The sequence below is a fragment of the Zingiber officinale genome, chromosome 8B (assembly GCF_018446385.1).
Source record: "Zingiber officinale cultivar Zhangliang chromosome 8B, Zo_v1.1, whole genome shotgun sequence".
Lineage (NCBI taxonomy): Eukaryota > Viridiplantae > Streptophyta > Magnoliopsida > Zingiberales > Zingiberaceae > Zingiber > Zingiber officinale.
This window is the reverse complement of record NC_056001.1, coordinates 105,187,669-105,206,018: the sequence shown is the minus strand read 5'-3', so window position 1 is coordinate 105,206,018 and position 18,350 is coordinate 105,187,669. Positions and strand designations below refer to the sequence as shown.

General features: G+C 51.6%; 1 protein-coding gene across 1 annotated transcript; it reads left to right on the top strand.

Annotated features, from left to right (window-relative positions):
- The first annotated feature begins 476 nt into the window (after nt 1–476).
- On the top strand, nt 477–2,225 carry LOC122016717 (cytochrome P450 89A2-like). Its single transcript, XM_042574106.1, has one exon. It carries the CDS (start codon nt 506–508, stop codon nt 2,090–2,092), a length of 1,587 nt encoding a protein of 528 aa, XP_042430040.1. The 5' UTR covers nt 477–505; the 3' UTR covers nt 2,093–2,225.
- The last annotated feature ends 16,125 nt before the right edge of the window (nt 2,226–18,350 follow it).

The window sequence follows — 18,350 nt, the reverse complement described above, 5'->3', positions numbered from 1 at the left end:
TTTTTTTTAAATGATACTTAATTGGATAGAAAATATACTAAATTTACTTTAAATACTATTGAATTTAGGAAGAATTATATTAAATAGGAAAAAAAATCATGCTCAATTTAATAGAAAATATATTCAATTATAGTGTAAAGTACTGATTTTAAGAAGAATTATATTCATTTTTGAATCTTTTGTAACTAAAAAAATCTGAGAGGTAATTAGATAATAATATTTGTAAGAGAGAATTAAATCAAATGACCTTAAATCTACGTGGCGCTTGAATAACTTCTCGTTTAAATTATAAAAGGATTTAAAAATGAAGTAATAAAAGTGCAATATAATTAGAAATTTTCTCATATTTTTAAGAACAATCGGCTTGTGAAAATCATATTTTTCTCAGCTTTGACTTTGAAGGGGTTGTCACTTATGTGTATTTTTTGGAAATGGCAACCACACAGGGACAAGATTAGCTAGATAAATAATTACAGCGAGTGGCGTGGAATGCAACATCCCGCCAATGGATGACTTCGTCTTCCTCCTCCTCACCCTCTCCCTTTGCGTCGCCGCCAGGTTTCTTCTCCCCTTCCTATCAACTAGCAGGCGGCGGAAGCAGAGCGCTGGCGGTGACGCCCTCAGTCTCCCTCCCGGCCCGACCTATATCCCCCTCCTCACGCCCATCCTGTGGCTCCGCCGCTCCGCGTTCGAAGTCGAGCCCTATCTCCGCCGTCTTCGCCGAAATCACGGTCCTGTCTTCGCGCTCCGCATCACCTCCCTACCGGCCGTCTTCGTCGCCGACCGACGCCTGGCCTACGAGGTGCTCGTCCGCCAGGGCGCTGCCTTCGCTGACCGCCCATCGACGAACCCGGCCAACCGCCTGCTCTCCAGCGACCATCACAACATCAGCTCGGCCCACTATGGCCCGAAGTGGCGCCTCCTCCGCCGAAACCTGACCTCCGGGGTCCTCCATTCCGCCCGCATCCGGCGCTTCGCAGAGTCCCGCAGGTGGGTGCTAGGGATACTCCTGCAGCGGCTGCGAGCCCGGGCGGACGCCGACGGTGGCGTCGTGGTGGTCATGGAGAGTTTCCAGCACGCCATGTTCTGCTTGCTCGTGCTCATGTGCTTCGGCGAGAAGTTAGACGAGAAGGCCATCGGCGACATCGAGAGCACGCAGAGGAATCTTATCAAGTTAGTCCCCAAGCTTAACGTCTTCGCCATATTTCCCCAAATCACCAAGATCGTGTTCCGGAATCTGTGGAATAGAATGATCTGCATCCGCCGTAGACAAGAGGAGCTCTTCCTTCCTCTGATCCAAGCACGGAGGGGGCGCAACCACAGTACCGGAGAAGAAGAAAAGGAAGAGAGGGCTTACTCGTATGTGGATTCGCTGCTGGGAGTACGGCTCCCGGCGGATGGAGGTGAACGAGAGCTCAACGACAGTGAGATGGTATCCCTCTGCTCCGAGTTCATGAGCGCCGGCACCGACACAACCGCGACCGCGCTGCAGTGGATCATGGCGCACCTAGTGAGGGAGCCGCGGGTACAGCAGAAGCTATTCGACGAAATCCGTGAGGTAACGGGGGAGAATCACGAGGTGAGCGAGGAGGACGTGCTGCAGAACCGGCTGCCGTACCTGAAGGCGGTGATCCTGGAGGGGCTGCGGCGGCACCCGCCCGGCCACTTCGTGCTGCCGCACACCGCGGCGGAGGACGCGGTGTTGGAGGGGCACCTGATACCTAAAGGCGCGGCGGTCAATTTCACAGTGGCGGAGATGGGGTGGGACGAGGAGGAGTGGACGGCTCCGATGGAGTTCCGACCGGAGAGGTTTTTGACCGGAGGGGAAGGCGAGGGGGTGGATCTGACGGGGAGTCGGGAGATCAAGATGATGCCGTTCGGGGCGGGGCGGAGGATATGCCCGGGGATGGCCCTCGCACTGCTCCACCTCGAGTATTTCGTGGGGAACCTGGTGAAGCAGTTCGAGTGGAAAGCCGCGGTCGAAGGCGAGGAGGTAGACTTGACAGAGATGCTCGAATTGACCGTCATGATGAAGCATCCCTTGCGAGCTCGGATCACTCCGAGAAGTACTATGCCGACGGTCCGTGGCTAGAACTGGAGTTTCACCGTGGGCCAGTACTTTGTTGTTGATGATGCGAATGCTATGTGAAGCCCCAATAAAACTAAATCTGGATATTTGAATTATTAAAAATAAATACAATACTAATAGTATTAAAAAGCTTGAATTGTAGTCTACTTTTTTGATTTATCTTCTCTCATGATCGATTATATAGGACTGTTGGTACGATGGATTTTATTTTTTACTATAACATAAAAAAAAATTATTTGGTCACCTTATTCAATATGAGTATTATTGGGACACTCTGGATTCAGGGGTGAATAATTTGTCTCGCTCAATTGCTCATTTCGTAAATGTTGTTGCAACGGATAAACTTGAAATGACAAACTCCCCAATGCTAACACTAAGAATTATTTGGTATTCACTTCAAGAAAAACTGACTAATCCAAGGATTCATAGTGAGCACACTCTCCGTTATCAAAAATACTTCTTCTCGGAAACAAACCAGAAATGGAGAACTTCTTACAACTCACACAAGCAATACAACTCGAAACAAGAAGTAAATACACAAATACAAATGAAAAATCTTCTTGCAGTTGGGATATGCCCGATACGGGTACGTGCTAGAACACGTTTTGTAAACATACGCAACGGAAAATAAAACAATAATAATCCTAATTATTACATCACACACACCACACACATACAAGGATACAACATGACAAACATAATCGTATAATTAAAATTTTACGAGAAGTAAATTTACGCTAGGTATACCTTATGGATGACCTGTAACAAGAAGAGCATCAATCGCAACGACGTTGTCGAACCTCGTCTCTATTCGTATCCACGTCGAGCTTCTCAAGACAACTCCTTCAGTACAAGTCATTCCTTCGGAAGTTACTAGCCACAAGTGAAGAAGAGAGATCAAGAAGAAGAATAAGAGAAACACACAAGGGAGAATTTACTAGCCATAAATGGCACCTTGTGGTGGTCACGACAATAAGAGGGAGAGCCCTCTTGTTGGCGGAGGGATAGGGATAAGAGGGAGAGGAGGATTGAATTTCCAAAAGTTAATCAACTAAATAATGAAACTTATATCTAATTCTCTCCCAATTACATCTATATATAACCCTCTTTAATGAATTAGATTAGAAAACTCAAATTTAACTCATTATCCCTTAACCAAAAATTAACCAATTAACCCCTTGGTTTGGTTCACAACTAAACCAAGTTGGTTCATGACTAATTCATGCTTAAACCAAATATGGTTCAACTCTACTGATCCGGTGGTAAGGTGAGGCCCGCCCGAGAGAAGATCATGGCCACGTGGAAGGTCAGGAGAAAGGCAGTCAACGTTCCTGGATCATCGTCTGACCGAACGGCCTACTGGTTCGGTCGGATCAAGGAATTGTCGGACCAACATCACTACGGCTCGGCCAGGTACCGAGCTTCCGACGCTCAGAGAAGTTCATCGCCGAAGCGTGTGCCGAGCGACCATCCCGCTCAGACTCTCACTAGGTCCCGAATCTGGCAACACAGAGACACGGCTCCCTCGTTCGGCAACAAGGGTCAGATCAGTCGAATGGCGCCCGAGCGGTCTGTTGGTGCAACCTTAGGTCAAGGTTGACTTGGTTGACCTGACTCGAGTTGACCTGACTCGAGTTGTGTTTTGATGTTTGACGATGTTTGACGAGAAGAGAGTTGTATTCTTGATGTTTGACAAGAATAGGTGTTTGGGAGATTGTAGGTGCAACCTTAGGTCAAGGTTGACCTGATTGACCTGATTCGGGAAAAGTCCAAGCAGGGAGCTTGGCACGCGAAAAGTCCAAGTATGGAGACTTGACACTGGAAAAGTCCAAGTACGGAGACTTGGCACGGGGAAAAGTCCAAGCAGGGAGCTTGGCACGCGAAAAGTCCAAGTATGGAGACTTGGCACGCGGAAAGTCCAAGTATGGAGACTTGGCACGGGGAAAGTCCAAACAGGGAGTTTGGCGCGAGGGAAAGTCCTGGTAAGTGAAGCCAGGCAGTTGGAGAAAGTCCTGGTGAGTGAAGCCAGGCAGGGGAAAGACCTAGTGAGTGAAGCTAGGCAGTTTGGAAATCCTGGTGAGTGAAGCTAGGTGAAAATCCTAGTGAGTGAAGCTAGGTGAAAGGGAAAGTCCTGGTGAGTGAAGCCAGGCAGTGGGAAAGTCCTGGTAAGTGAAGCCAGGCAGTGGGAAAGTCCTGGTGAGTGAAGCCGGGCAAGGGAAAATCCAGATGGATCAAGGGTGATCGGACATCTGGTGTTGAGAATGTCAAGTAGGTCAAGGGAGTGACCGAATACTTGACACAAAGAGGAAAGTCCAAGTGGGTCAAAGGGATTGACCGGACACTTGGTAGGGAGTCTTAGCAGGTCAAGGGAGTGACCGGATGCTAAGCATGATGTACCAACAGGTCAAGGTTGACCGGATGTTGGTTTGGGAGACTTGGAACTTGGTTTGGGCAAAAACCAAGCTCTGGATCGGTCACCAGACCGATCGGTACGCTGCTGTATTTGATGGTGCCCGTGACGATCGGATAACAAACGAAGGCACGCCGCTTCTGTGAGTTCTGATCGGTGCGGGGACCGATCAGGTAATCCTGGATCGCTGCCGACCGATCAGGTAACGATCTTGAGGAGTGCGAGGAACCGCACTCAATAAGCCACGATCGGTCGGCAGACCGATCGAGCACGATCGTAGCTAGCGGAGTTCGGAGAAAGCGCTGATCGATGCGTGGACGATCGGGCACACTCTGATCGATGCGTGGATCGATCGGGGAACTAGCCGTTGCGACGCAATGGCTAGATTCCTTCGTGTTTTCTTCGCGGTATAAAAGGGCTGCTGCTGCGTTCTTCTGCTTCCTCCTTAGAACTTCGTTCTTGTGCTCTAGAGCTTCGCTCTTACCTGCTATCGAGTTTTACTCACAGCTGAAGCTTCGCGTGAGCTTCTCGACTGGATTCTCGTCAGCTGCTGCTGGTGTGAAGCTGCTGCTTCATCACTCCAGTCAACAAGAAAGGCAAGCAAATGTTTCATATTGTCTTTTGCTTTCTTGTATCTGTTGTACTCCTATCTTGCTTGTGCAAGAAACATTGTGGCGAGGTTTCTCCACCCAGAAGGAGTATATTTTATTAGCCGGTTCTCCGGGGACTCATCCACCGACGGATTGACTGGACTCGTCCACCTTACGGACACGCCGAGGAGTAGGAGCCCTAATCTCCGAACCTCGTTACATCGGTTTGTTTGAGGTTTGTTCTTCTTTTCCTTCGTTTCTACGTGTTATTTTCCGCTGGGCTAACCTAGTTTGTAGAAACGCGACGATTTGGTGTCGGCTATTCACCCCCCCTCTCTAGCCTCCGTACGAAGGATCCTAACACGGTCTTCCCGCTCGGCCCTAGAGACGACGATGCTAGGACATCGGCGGTTAGCAGAGTGGCTCTTCCACTCGGCCCCCATGAAGAGTAGCCATCTGACAGACACGGATCGACTGAGCGACTCTCCCGCTCGACACTCTCCCGACTGGACCAGTAATGGACAAAGGGAGTAGCTGGGAATATCTTCCTAGGAACCAGTGCCGTTGACAGGTGGCACGGCTGGCGGCATGGTCAGACAGAATCGTACGGTGGAAGCTTCCATTGTCACTTCAGGGATATGCTCAGGCTGTTGAGGTATGGCGGCAGACATGCTTTTCTAACACGTCCTTTCAAGGTATGCTTTGAGGAGCGTGCACGCCTTGGGAAATGTGCACGCATCTCCTGGGAGCCCTATATAAAGACCCCAGGGGCTTCGACGGAGGTATGCCCATTTTATTGTAGTCACAGTTGATCCTGTCTGAATCGTTGAACCAAAGGACGCTGGGCACGTGGCACGCTCCTAGTCGATGGAGTGAATCTCCGGCTGGTCGAACGAAGCTCCGGCGATCCTGCACAAGAGTCTAGCCGGGAAGGGGTTCCCGGCGACGACCCTCCGACGCTCAAGTCAGGTAAGTGGTGGAAAAAGTGGCTGCCAAGCTTGTATCATGCGTACCTTTGGCGAAGCAATAGCCTCTTTATATAGGACGGAGAAGGAACTAATGCACGCCCACCGTGGTGCATACGTGTCAGCGACCCATACCCCGGTATGCACTTGTCAGAGAGCTTACCTGACACCATACTGCTACAGTCCGAGCATGTTCTTCGATGGGACAGCAGGACCCCCCGTTGTCAGACTAGAAGTATGGCATAGCCATACGACTTGACGGCTGTCAGAAGATGTCCCCGTCTTTTACCCACCGCCTGACCGGGACGCCCGGCCTGCCGGGCGGGCGAAGAACGTCGTCCGGACGGCCTTAATTCTTTGCGCCGGCCGGGCGGCACATCCTTCCGCTCGGTCATTATGCACTGCTTCATTTGAGCGTCGGAACCCTGGTCCCTACCAGGGTGCCTTTTACTATCAGATTTCCCTTTCTTCCGAGTCCGGTCGGCTCGTCCTTTTCCGGCGAGCCACTGGACCCTTTGACCTCCCCTCAGCGTTGACTCCTTCTTATGGGGTTCCGGATTTTTACCGCCGGATCACTTGCCTTCCTCTCGAGTCTAGTCGAAGGAGGCAAAGTCCGACTGACTGGACTGCCGATCTGCCCGAACAATGATCATTGCATTAGGCCGCTCAGCCAGGCATAAGGATGCTTATCCGTGCGGCGATATCTGTCCGTTCGGCGATACTTTGTCCATGCCTTGTATTTTCTTAGAATCGATGTCCGTTGTTCTCCCACACTACCCGTCACGTGCTCTGCGCACGGTAAGGGGAGCTCATTAAATGTGGCTAGTAACCGGCTGACACGTGGCGATCGTGTATTTGTCAGAGTATGGCGGTTGCGTCACTTCCGATGGGACAGCCGCCGTTTGAAACAGACGATCAGATGACAACCTCGATAGCGACGACCTGGATCGGACGGTGGAGATCGCTCCCGGGCGGCGATATAAGGCCCTTGACTCTGTTTCCGCCGCATTTCGTCTTCTTCGTTTCCAGACTCCTGTCATTCCTCCTTTCGCCGGCGACCTTGTGCTCAGGCTTTCCGACGATCACACGGCTTCTTCCGATCATCTCCCTCGCTTGTAAGACCCTTTTTCTCGCTCCAGACACATTCTTCTTTCTGTTAATCATCCTTTTCAGTCGGGTTTCCTTCATTGCTTGAACCCTCCTCTTCTATCCCGCATTCTGGCCTTTCGATCATGACCAGTACCTCGCAGTCAACCGGCGATACTCCGGGCCTTTGGTACTCGAACATGGAAAGTCGGTTCGACGAGGAAGACGCCTTGCGCCTCACTCGAGCATATGACCTACCGATCGACCACCAAATAGTGTTAGCCACACCTTCCGATCAGCCTCACGATCCTCCGCCCGGCACTGTTGTTTTCTTCCGGGACCAATTCCTGGCCGGACTACGTTTTCCACCTCACAAGTTTTTCTTAGAAGTTTGCAACTATTTCCGCATTCCGCTCGGCCAGGTAGTTCCCAACTCTATTAGGTTGCTTAGCGGAGTGGTAGTTTTGTTCAAACTGAACGACATTCCCTTAACCCCAAAAATCTTCCACTACTTCTACTATCCCAAGCAAGCCGAGTGGGGCACCTTTGTTTTCCAGTCTAGGATAGGCTTTGTCCTTTTCGATAATATGCCGAGCTCCAACAAACATTGGAAGGAGCATTTTTTCTATATACGCTTTCCCGAGCGGCCCACTTTCCGCACCAAGTGGCAGACAACTATGCCCGCGCAACCGGAGCTCGGCAAGTTTAGAGGCGACGCGGACTATCTCCATGCAGCCGAACAGCTAGTCGGTCAGCGCTATCATATTGACAAGATGCTCCTCCCGGGAGTAATGCATATATTCGGCTTGTCTTCTACTCCAGCCGATCTGCCTTGTAGCATGAGTAAGCTCCCGTATCTTCCCCTTTATTTTGTTCTAACTGATTTATTTTCTGCTTCTGCAGCTAAGGTCATGTGGCGTGCCAGAGCTACCGAGAAAGTCAAATTGAAGGCCGCTCGGATTGAGGCGGTGACGAGCAAGGAGGCAGCCAAACGGGGCCTTGCTTCGGCTGATCCGGCCGGCGAAGAAGGTGAGGGGACGCCAACGGTCCCTGAAGCCTCGAACGCCCCTGCCCCTCATGATGAGGCCGCGGGCAATATAGAACCTACGACCGAAGCTGAAGTGGAGGGCCGTTCGGCCGATGATGCGCCGCTACGCACTCGGAAACAGAGGCGACCGGAATCCGCACCTGCCTCTACAATTGATGAGCCTCAACCTGAGCGGGGTGCAGATGCGCCGGTGCTGTCCGGAACAGTTTCCCTCGAGAGTACCCCGACCCCTCAGGATTCTCCGAGGGCCAGCTTGGAGGTGCCGCCGTCCAGCCCTTCAAGGACTCGACGAGCCGAGCGGCCAGAATTTACTTAAAACTGTTTTGCGCCTCCCTTCGGAGGCGTACATGGCTGCTGCTGATCGGCCGGTGTTTCCTGAGCAGATGATCACCCTGACGGGCCCTCTCGCACAAGCTTGGATAGATGCTCGGAGTCGGATAGCCAAGTTGACTCCCGGGCAGCTCGGCGACAGCAACCTTCAATCAGCCACCGGGGTATACCTCCTCCCCCCCTCTTCTCTCTCCTATTTGAAGTTTTTTTAACCTGTCTACGTTTGCTAGCAGAACTGGGTGGAGCAGATCGCCATCAGCGATCGGTTGGCCGAACTGGAGGAGGAACTGAAGCAACAAAAAGCAGCGGGGGACACCAGGCAGTCAACGGCCGCTCTAGAGAAAGCCAAAAAATCGTTGGAAGCCGAACGGAAACGAGCTAATGATTTGGCGAGCAAGGTCGTTCGGCTTGAAACGATGATTAAACAACGAGACAAGGAGATCAAGACGGCGACCACTCGGAAGCAACAGGCCATCAACGATATGGACCACATGAAGGTGGAGATCCGGGGGCTGGAGCAACGCATCAAGGACCTGGATGCTCTGCTGGCCACCGAGAAGGAGAGCCGCTCGGCTGATCTCCAAAGATTTCCAAGCTGCTAGCGACGCTGCCCATGCCGCGCTCAAAGAATATCAAGAGGGGGAGTCGGCCCGCTCGGACGAAGTGAGGAAGGCGTTCCTCCGCTCGGAAGACTTCGGAGAGAAGTTTACCGACAAGATATCCCTCACGTTCGAGGAGGCAATCAAGGCGGCGGTGGGCTATCTGAAGACCAAAGGTCACCTGCCTGCCGATCTGTCCATCCCCCCCGAGGATCTAGCGGGTGTGATGGACACCATCCCCGACGCTCTTTTTGATTTTGACGTGTGAGGAGAGCTTTTATAAACTTCTTTGTATTCCCGCCGTTCGGCCCTACTTATCGCTGTAGTGACCTTTTTTGGCTTGCATAATAGATAATTTTCTGTTCCTCTCATCTTTTATGTTGGCCAGGCATTTTTTTTTCCCCCATCGCGACTAAGTGTTCTTTAAAACTCTCCCGCTCGGTACCTTGCTATACCAGGCAAGCGAATTGTCTTCAATGTGTTTCATAATGCAACTGAGTAGCCGTTCGGCACACGGACATCGCTCGTTCAATTGCTTGCATTTTTAATTCCGATTAACCATCTTTTGCTTCGTGCCTCACCTCAGGGGTTTTTGCTGGATTTTCGCAAGGCCTTCCGCTCAGGCATTTATAGACACCGGTTCGTCTCTCGATATTTAACGTCGGAGCTCGACGGCGCGGATATTTATAGCCGGTCGGCGCGGCTCTCGATCTTTAACGACGGGGCTCGTCGGCCTTCCGCTCGGATTTTTATAGACGCCGGCTCGTCTCTCGATATTTAACGTCGGAGCTCGACGGCGCGGATATTTATAGCCGGTCGGCGCGGCTCTCGATCTTTAACGACGGGGCTCGTCGATTCGTCCGCTCGGATTATTTATAGACGCCGGCTCGTCTCTCGATATTTAACGTCGGAGCTCGACGGCGCGGATATTTATAGCCGATCGGCGCGGCTCTCGATCTTTAACGACGGGGCTCGTCGATTCGTCCGCTCGGATTATTTATAGACGCCGGCTCGTCTCTCGATATTTAACGTCGGAGCTCGACGGCGCGGATATTTATAGCCGGTCGGCGCGGCTCTCGATCTTTAACGACGGGGCTCGTCCGCCTTCCGCTCGGACGTTTATAGACGCCGGCTTGTCTCTCGATATTTAACGTCGGAGCTCGACGGCGCGGATATTTATAGCCGGTCGGCGCGGCTCTCGATCTTTAACGACGGGGCTAGACGGGCTTCCAGGCTAACTCCTTACCAGGTCGAGCGACCTTGGCCTTCACAACTTATCTCGTGCTTGAACAGGTTTTATGCCCGGCTGAACGGCACGGGTCATTTTGCTTGCGCATCTAAATGCATGCCCCTCCTGGCCAATCGGTTCAGGGGCCTTCGCTATTCGGGCGCATGGTTCGAATAATCCATATGCCCTTTCACCCAGCGTGGAGACTCAGGGTCTGCTTCGTCGAGCATTTTGGCTCGGATAATTTACCTCCGTCCGAACGGGACGGGGCCTTCGATTCTTGTTGACAATGCCTTATATCTGTTTTCTTGATTCTTCATTTCCGCATTTCCAGTATTCAGTCGAAAAAAAAGTACACAGGGTGATTTACAGTGATACACCTTTCACCCCGCCCGGTAAGGCTGGAGATGGTTCGCGCTCCACGGTCTATCTAGCTGCCGACCGTCCTCGTCTTCCAAATAATACACGCCCGAGCGGAGCTTTTCGATGATTTTGAAGGGACCCGCCCTTCAAGCTTGCCGTCGCCGGCTTGACTTTCTTCCAGACAAGATCGCCGACCTGGAATGATCTGGGAATGACGCGCCGGTTGTAGTTTTGCTTCATCCGCTGACGGTATGCCATCAGCCGAACGGACGCCTTTGCCCTCTCCTCTTCTACCAAATCCAGCTCCATGTTCCTCCTTTCGGCGTTGTCATCATCGTAGCTCTGGATCCGGGCGGATTCGACGCCGACTTCAACCGGAATGACGGCCTCACCTCCGTATACTAAATGGAACGGTGTGGTTCCTGTCCCTTCTTTTGGCGTCGTTCGGATGACCCACAAGACGCTCGGCACTTCATCCGGCCAACTCCCTCCCAAATGGTCGAGCCGAGCGCGCAGAATACGAAGAATTTCCCGGTTGGCGACTTCAGCTTGACCGTTGCTCTGAGGATAGGCCACGGACGTGAAATGTTGCTCAATGCCATAGCTTTTGCACCAATCCTCTAACATCTTCCCTGTGAACTGCCGCCCGTTGTCGGACACTAGTCGGCGAGGGATGCCGAACCGACAAATGATGTGTTGCCAGATGAATTTTTTAACCATTTGTTCAGTGATCTTTGCCAGCGGCTCGGCCTCCACCCACTTGGAGAAATAGTCTACCGCCACTAGTAAGAATTTCCTCTGCCCGGCCGCCATCGGAAATGGACCCACAATATCCATTCCCCATTGATCGAACGGACATGAGACGATTGATGCCTTCATCTCCTCTGCCGGTCGATGGGAGAAGTTGTGATACTTCTGGCACGAAAAGCGGTAGCTATTGTCCGAGCGGCATCTGTTTGAATGAGCGTCCGCCCGGATGACCCCCGCATGATCCTTGATGTACTTCCTGGAGGATGTAAGCTGAGTCCTCCGAGCTTACACATTTCAGCAAAGGGCGCGAGAAAGCTTTCTTGTAAAGCTGATCTCCGATGAGTGTAAACCGACCGGCTCTTCTTCTGAGGAGCCGGGCTGCATATTCATCGGATGGTGTGGTGCCCGAACGGAGGAATTCTATAATAGGCGTCCTCCAGTCACTTGGAAACGTGAGGCCTTGCATCCGGTCGACATGCGCCACCAGCAGTATTTTTTCAATTGGTTGCTGAATGGCGACCGGCGTTATTGAGCTTGCGAGTTTGGCTAACTCATCGGCCGCCTGGTTCTCCGTTCGGGGAATCTTCTGAATAAGCACCTCTCGGAAAGTAGCTTTGAGTTTTTCAAAGGCCTCAGCGTAGAGTTTAAGCCGAACGCTGTTGATTTCAAAGGTGCCGGAAAGTTGCTGAGCGGCCAACTGTGAATCCGAATAAAGTGTCACCCGACCGGCTCCCACATGCCGTGCTGCCTGCAATCCGGCTATAAGGGCCTCATACTCTGCTTCATTGTTAGTAGCTTTGTAATCTAGCCGGACGGATAGGTGCATCTTTTCTTCCTGAGGTGAGAGTAGTACTATTCCAATCCCACTTCCGAGCCGAGTGGAGGACCTATCTACATATATTCTCCACATTGCTTCCGGCTCTGGCCTTTGCACTTCAGTCACAAAATCAGCCAAGGATTGCGCTTTGATCGCCGGGGCTGATATTGGATGTCAAATTCACTTAATTCATCGTCCACTTGATAAGCCGTCCGACGCTTCGGATTCAACAAGATTCTTCCGAGTGGACTGCTCGTCCGACAATGATGGTGTGAGCCAAGAAATACGGCGGCGGCTAGAACCAAAGCAAAGGCCAACTTCTCGAGCCCGGTGTAACGAGATTCAGCATCTTTTAAAATGTGGCTTAGAAAATACACCGGATGCTCTTCGCCGCTTGCCCTCACAAGTGCTGAGCCTACAGCATGCTCAGTTGACGACAAATAAATATAAAGTGGCTCACCCCCGATCGGCTTGGCTAGCGCTGGCAGAGAATTAAGATATGTCTTCAATTCTCCGAACGCTCGGTCACATTCTTCGTCCCACTGGAACTTAGTAGCCTTGCGCAGGATCTTGAAGAATGGAAGGCTCCGGTCGGCGGTTTTGGAGATGAATCTGGACAAAGCAGTTATCCGACCGGTCAACCTCTGCACTTCTCTTGTATTTCTTGGGGGCGGCATGTCTTGCAGAGCTTTCACCTTGCTAGGATTTGCTTCGATTCCCCGTTCGGTCACTATGTACCCCAAGAAACGCCCTCCTTTTGCTCCGAACAGGCACTTCTGGGGATTTAGCTTGACTCCATATTTGCGCAGCGTTCGGAAGGTTTCTTCCATGTCCTTGAAAAGATCGGCCGCTCGGACGGATTTGATAAGAATGTCGTCCACATAGACTTCCAGATTACGCCCAATCTGCTCCTTGAACACTTTGTTCATCAAGCGTTGATAGGTGGCCCCGGCATTCTTCAATCCGAACGGCATCACATTATAGCAATATGTGCCGTCGGCCGTTACGAAGCTTACTTTTTCTTGATCTTCCCGGGCGAGCGGCACTTGATGATATTCGCAGCCGGCCGTAGAGTCCACCAACTGATCTATCCTGGGCAGGGGATAAAAATCTTTGGGGCATGCTTTGTTTAAGTCCCGAAAGTCGATGCAGACTCTCCACTTGCCGCCCGGCTTGGAGACCAATACTACGTTGGCCAGCCAGCTTGGGAACTGCACCTCGCGTATGTGGCCGGCCTCCAGAAGTTTCTCTACTTCCGCCCAGATGACGACATTCTGCTCGGCACTGAAATCCCTTTTTCTCTGCTTCACTGGCCGAGCATCCGGCCGGACATGCAACTCATGCTGCGCTAGGTTCGGCGAAATTCCGGGCAACTCATGTGTCGACCAGACGAAGACATCATGATTTCGTTGGAGGCATTGGATCAGTTCCTCCTTCTGCTCCTCCTCCAGATCAGAGGCGATACAAGTCGTGGCCTCCGATCGGGTCGGATGGATCTGAACCTCCTCCTTTTCATCATAAATTAAAGCAGGAGGTTTCTCAGTTATGGCATGTACCTCGATTCGGGGCGCCTTCCGAGCGGAATTAGCTTCTGCTCTGACCATTTCAATGTAACATCGCCGAGCTGCTAGCTGGTCTCCCATACTTCTCCCACTTTGTCCTCCACGGGGAACTTGATCTTCTGATGGAAGGTTGAGACGACCGCTCGGAATTCGCTGAGCGCCGGTCGTCCCAAAATGACGTTGTAGGATGAGGGGGAGTCGACCACCACGAAATTTATGGTCCTGGTCCTCCTGAGCGGCTCCTCTCCCAGCGAAGTAGCCAGCCGGATCTGTCCAACCGGCTGGACCTCGTTGCCCGTAAACCCATAGAGCGGGGTTGTCATGGGCAGCAACTCGGCTCGATCAATTTGCAGCTGATCGAACGCCTTCTTGAATATGATGTTGACCGAGCTCCCTGTGTCAACGAATATGCGGTGAATAGTGTAATTTGCTATTACCGCTTTAATGAGCAGAGCGTCGTCGTGGGGCACGTCAACTCCTTCTAAGTCCCCGGGTCCAAAAGTGATTTCCGGTCCACTCACCCGCTCCTGGCTGCAACCGACAGCGTGGATCTGGAGCTGCCGGACGCCCGCCTTTCTGGCTCGGTTGGAGTCTCCTCCGGTCGGCCCACCAGCAATAACGTTGATCTCACCCCGGGAAGTATTGCTCCTGTTTTCCTCCTCCCGAGTGGACGGTCGGGACCGTTCTCTAGACGCCCGGCGATTCTCCTGTCTTGGGGATCGGTGCCGATCGGACGTCTGGTGATGTTGCCTCTCGGTGCGGGTCCGGTCAGCTTCATGGGTCCTTTGTCTCCAGTCGATGGGAGGAGACCGTTGTTCGGCTTTCCTGGGAACGGGATTAGCCACGAAGGGAAGACTTCGACAATCCCTCGTATTGTGCGTATCCGTCTGGAGGAAGGAGCAGAACATAGGGGTCCACCTCTTCTTTGGTTTGGGCCGAGCGGCAGCCACTTCTTGTACGTGCGATCTGGCGTGGAGGGATCGAATTGCTTCGGCCCTCGGTCCTTTGGGCGGCTGCTGGTTTTTCGCTCGGCATGAATAAGTGCCCGCTCGGTAGGAGTTTTCTTTTTTGCGCTTCTTCCACGCTTATGTATTCGTTGGCCGATGTAACATATGATCATAATCTCGGGCGGCTTCGGATCAGCGACCGAAGAAGTCCCCATCCACAAGGCCCCGAGTGAAGGCATTCATCATCGTCTACGATGTGGCGTTGGGATATCCATCGCCACTTGGTTGAATCGGATGTAAGCTCGAAGCGATTCTCTCGACTCTTGCTTGATGGCAAATAGGTGACACTTGTCTTCCGATAACGCCGATCGCTAGCGAAGTGGTGGAGGAAGGCCGCTCGAAGTCCTTAAAGCTAGCGATGGATCCGTCCGGACCTCCGAAACCACCGCTGAGCCGATCCCAGAGAGTGGTAAGGAAGACGCGACTTTACTCCATCTCAGATATTGATGGAGTGTAGTTATCAAACTTACCTGATGATCATCCGGTCCGTTGTTCCGTTGTACTCGCCGATCGTCGGATGCACGTAGTGCTTGGGTAGAAGGTCTCGTAGAATTGCCTCCGAGAATTGGCGATGGATCCGCTCGGGAGGTGAGGGCGCCTGGGGAGCTTTCCTTTGTCTGTCATCCCGCCTTGGCATTTCATCTGAAGAAGGCTTCAGGGGTGCGAAATAAGGCCCGGTGGAATGCGACGGTGGCTGGAGGTGCTTCCGCTCGGCCGCCCGACGCAGATGTTGCTTGTTGCTCCGGCCGTTCGGCCGCTGCTTTCTGTTTTTGTTCCACAAGTTTGGCGGCCCTTATCTCGACTAGAGCTTCGAGTTCTTCCGTTGAAAGCACCACCGTGTGTTGTCGTCCAGCCTCGTCCATCGTTCTTGTTCGGATGCAGGTGCGTTCCCACAGACGGCGCCAATTTGATCCTGTCCGAATCGTTGAACCAAAGGACGCTGGGCACGTGGCACGCTCCTAGTTGATGGAGTGAATCTCCGGCTGGTCGAACGAAGATCCTGCGATCCTGCACAAGAGTCTAGCCGAGAAGGGGTTCCCGGCGACGACCCTCCGACGCTCAAGTCAGGTAAGTGGTGGAAAAAGTGGCTGCCAAGCTTGTATCATGCGTACCTTTGGCGAAGCAATAGCCTCTTTATATAGGACGGAGAAGGAACTAATGCACGCCCACCGTGGTGCATACGTGTCAGCGACCCATACCCCGGTATGCACTTGTCAGAGAGCTTACCTGACACCATACTGCTACAGTCCGAGCATGTTCTTCGATGGGACAGCAGGACCCCCCGTTGTCAGACTAGAAGTATGGCATAGCCATACGACTTGACGGCTGTCAGAAGATGTCCCCGTCTTTTACCCACCGCCTGACCGGGACGCCCGGCCTGCCGGGCGGGCGAAGAACGTCGTCCGGACGACCTTAATTCTTTGCGCCGGCCAGGCGGCACATCCTTCCGCTCGGTCATTATGCACTGCTTCATTTGAGCGTCGGAACCCTGGTCCCTACCAGGGTGCCTTTTACTATCAGATTTCCCTTTCTTCCGAGTCCGGTCGGCTCGTCCTTTTCCGGCGAGCCACTGGACCCTTTGACCTCCCCTCAGCGTTGACTCCTTCTTATGGGGTTCCGGATTTTTACCGCCGGATCAACAGTTATGCTGCCACTTTCGTTTCTTTGCTTGTTTGCTGCTTTCGCCGGAGGTCTGACTTGAGCGTCAGAGGGCCATCGCCGGGGAACCACTCCTTGGCTCGGCACTGACACTTTTGTGCTTGCAGACTAGTCTCAACGGAGGTCCACGCACGGTCAACAGGAGCACCACATCCCCAGCATCCATCACCTCGACCCTCGGATAGGATCATCTACTATAAGAGATGTAGCTCATCGCGCTTCTATTATGACAAATATTTTCATATTTGTCTTATGTATGGTCCAACTAAACATTTATCTCTTGATCTAAGAATTATATTCTTTAACTTGTTTTACGTATTTTAGAGACTCGTTAGTGCGTGTGATCCAATAGTTTCCCAGTTTATTTTGGTCATCCATAATTAACTACTTAATTATAGAATGATCATGAGTGACACCTAGTAGTACATCATGATCCCCAATTAACCGAAAAATCATAGTTGATCTTAGAACTAATTATTGTTGGATCGTGAAGTCAATAGAGGGGGGGGGGGGTGAATATTGATTTAAAAATTAACGAGAGTACGTAATGGAAAAAGTAAAGTAAAGAGAGATGACACAAGTAATTTTTATTTGGTTTGGAGCATGTGTCGACTCCTACTCCAAGGCCCGCACACAAGGGTGCTTTCGGTGGGCAATCACTAATAATTCGAAATGAGAATTACAATGAAAGTATAGGAATTATTAGTAAAAAAATGCCGACAATTATGAAAACTAAAACAGAGAGAAAAAGAAACTTGTCGGTGAGCTTTTGGCAATGTCGCAGGAGCATTGAAGATCTGATTGTCGGTTGTTGTCAGAGCTCCGCCTTTGACCCTTCTTATATAGGAGGCTCGAGGTGTCTGGAACCTTTAGGGCACCTCGACCATGACGTAGCCGACCCAACCAGGAGGCTCCACCTGGCGGCGATGCAAAGATGATAGAATTTGCATCCTGGCGCCCGGACCTCCGGGCGCCTGGGTACCTCCCGGGCTCCCGAACCCAAGTTTTCCAGCAGACTCCTTCCTGCAAGAAAAACTTTAGTCCAAGACAATTATACCCTGCAACACAGATTGTTAGCACATTTTTATAGATAAGAAAAATAGTAATTAGATTCTGGCTCTCCGAGACTAGAATCTAGTCAAGATCTCGAGTTAGAGTTCCGAGATAGTTCTAAGTCGGATCGGCACATAAGTTCCCTTCCCGGGAACGCGTCCTCACAGTCACTCCCCTCCAGTGACTTACCTCCACTTACCTGCCAGACGTCCGGTCAGCCCTTCGACCCGTCTAGACTTCGTACCAGCTATCTGGTCAGCCCGTCGACTTAGCTGAACTTCGTGCCAAACATTCGGTCAGCCCGTCGACCCGTTTGGACTTCGTGTCAGCTATCCGATTAGCCCATCGACCTAGCTGGGCTTCGTACCAGACATCCGGTCAGTCCGTCGACCTGTCTGGACTTCTCCTGCACACTCGGTCAGAGTGTTAGATCAACAGCAAAACTAACTTAACCTATTTTGTCATTCATCAAAACCTAGGTTTGACCTTTAGTGCTAACCGCACCAATAATTATAAATCCTTCAGCAGCTATAGTAAGTCGTGTCTTGTCCTTTCACTCGTCTTATACCCACTTGGTTCAAGACATGGTCTATGTGTCTATCTGAACTAGACTAACTACGTCACACCTAGCCCAAGTAATACTTCCTCGTTCTACGGATTCAAATTACTCGTTCATGTGTACAAGAGTCTCGTATTCTTGACATGTGATGCTTTGGGCAAAGACTTTAAGTAATAATCCTAACGAGTGGTTATAGGATATACATTTCCTTGAAAGGAGCAATGAATCCTCTATG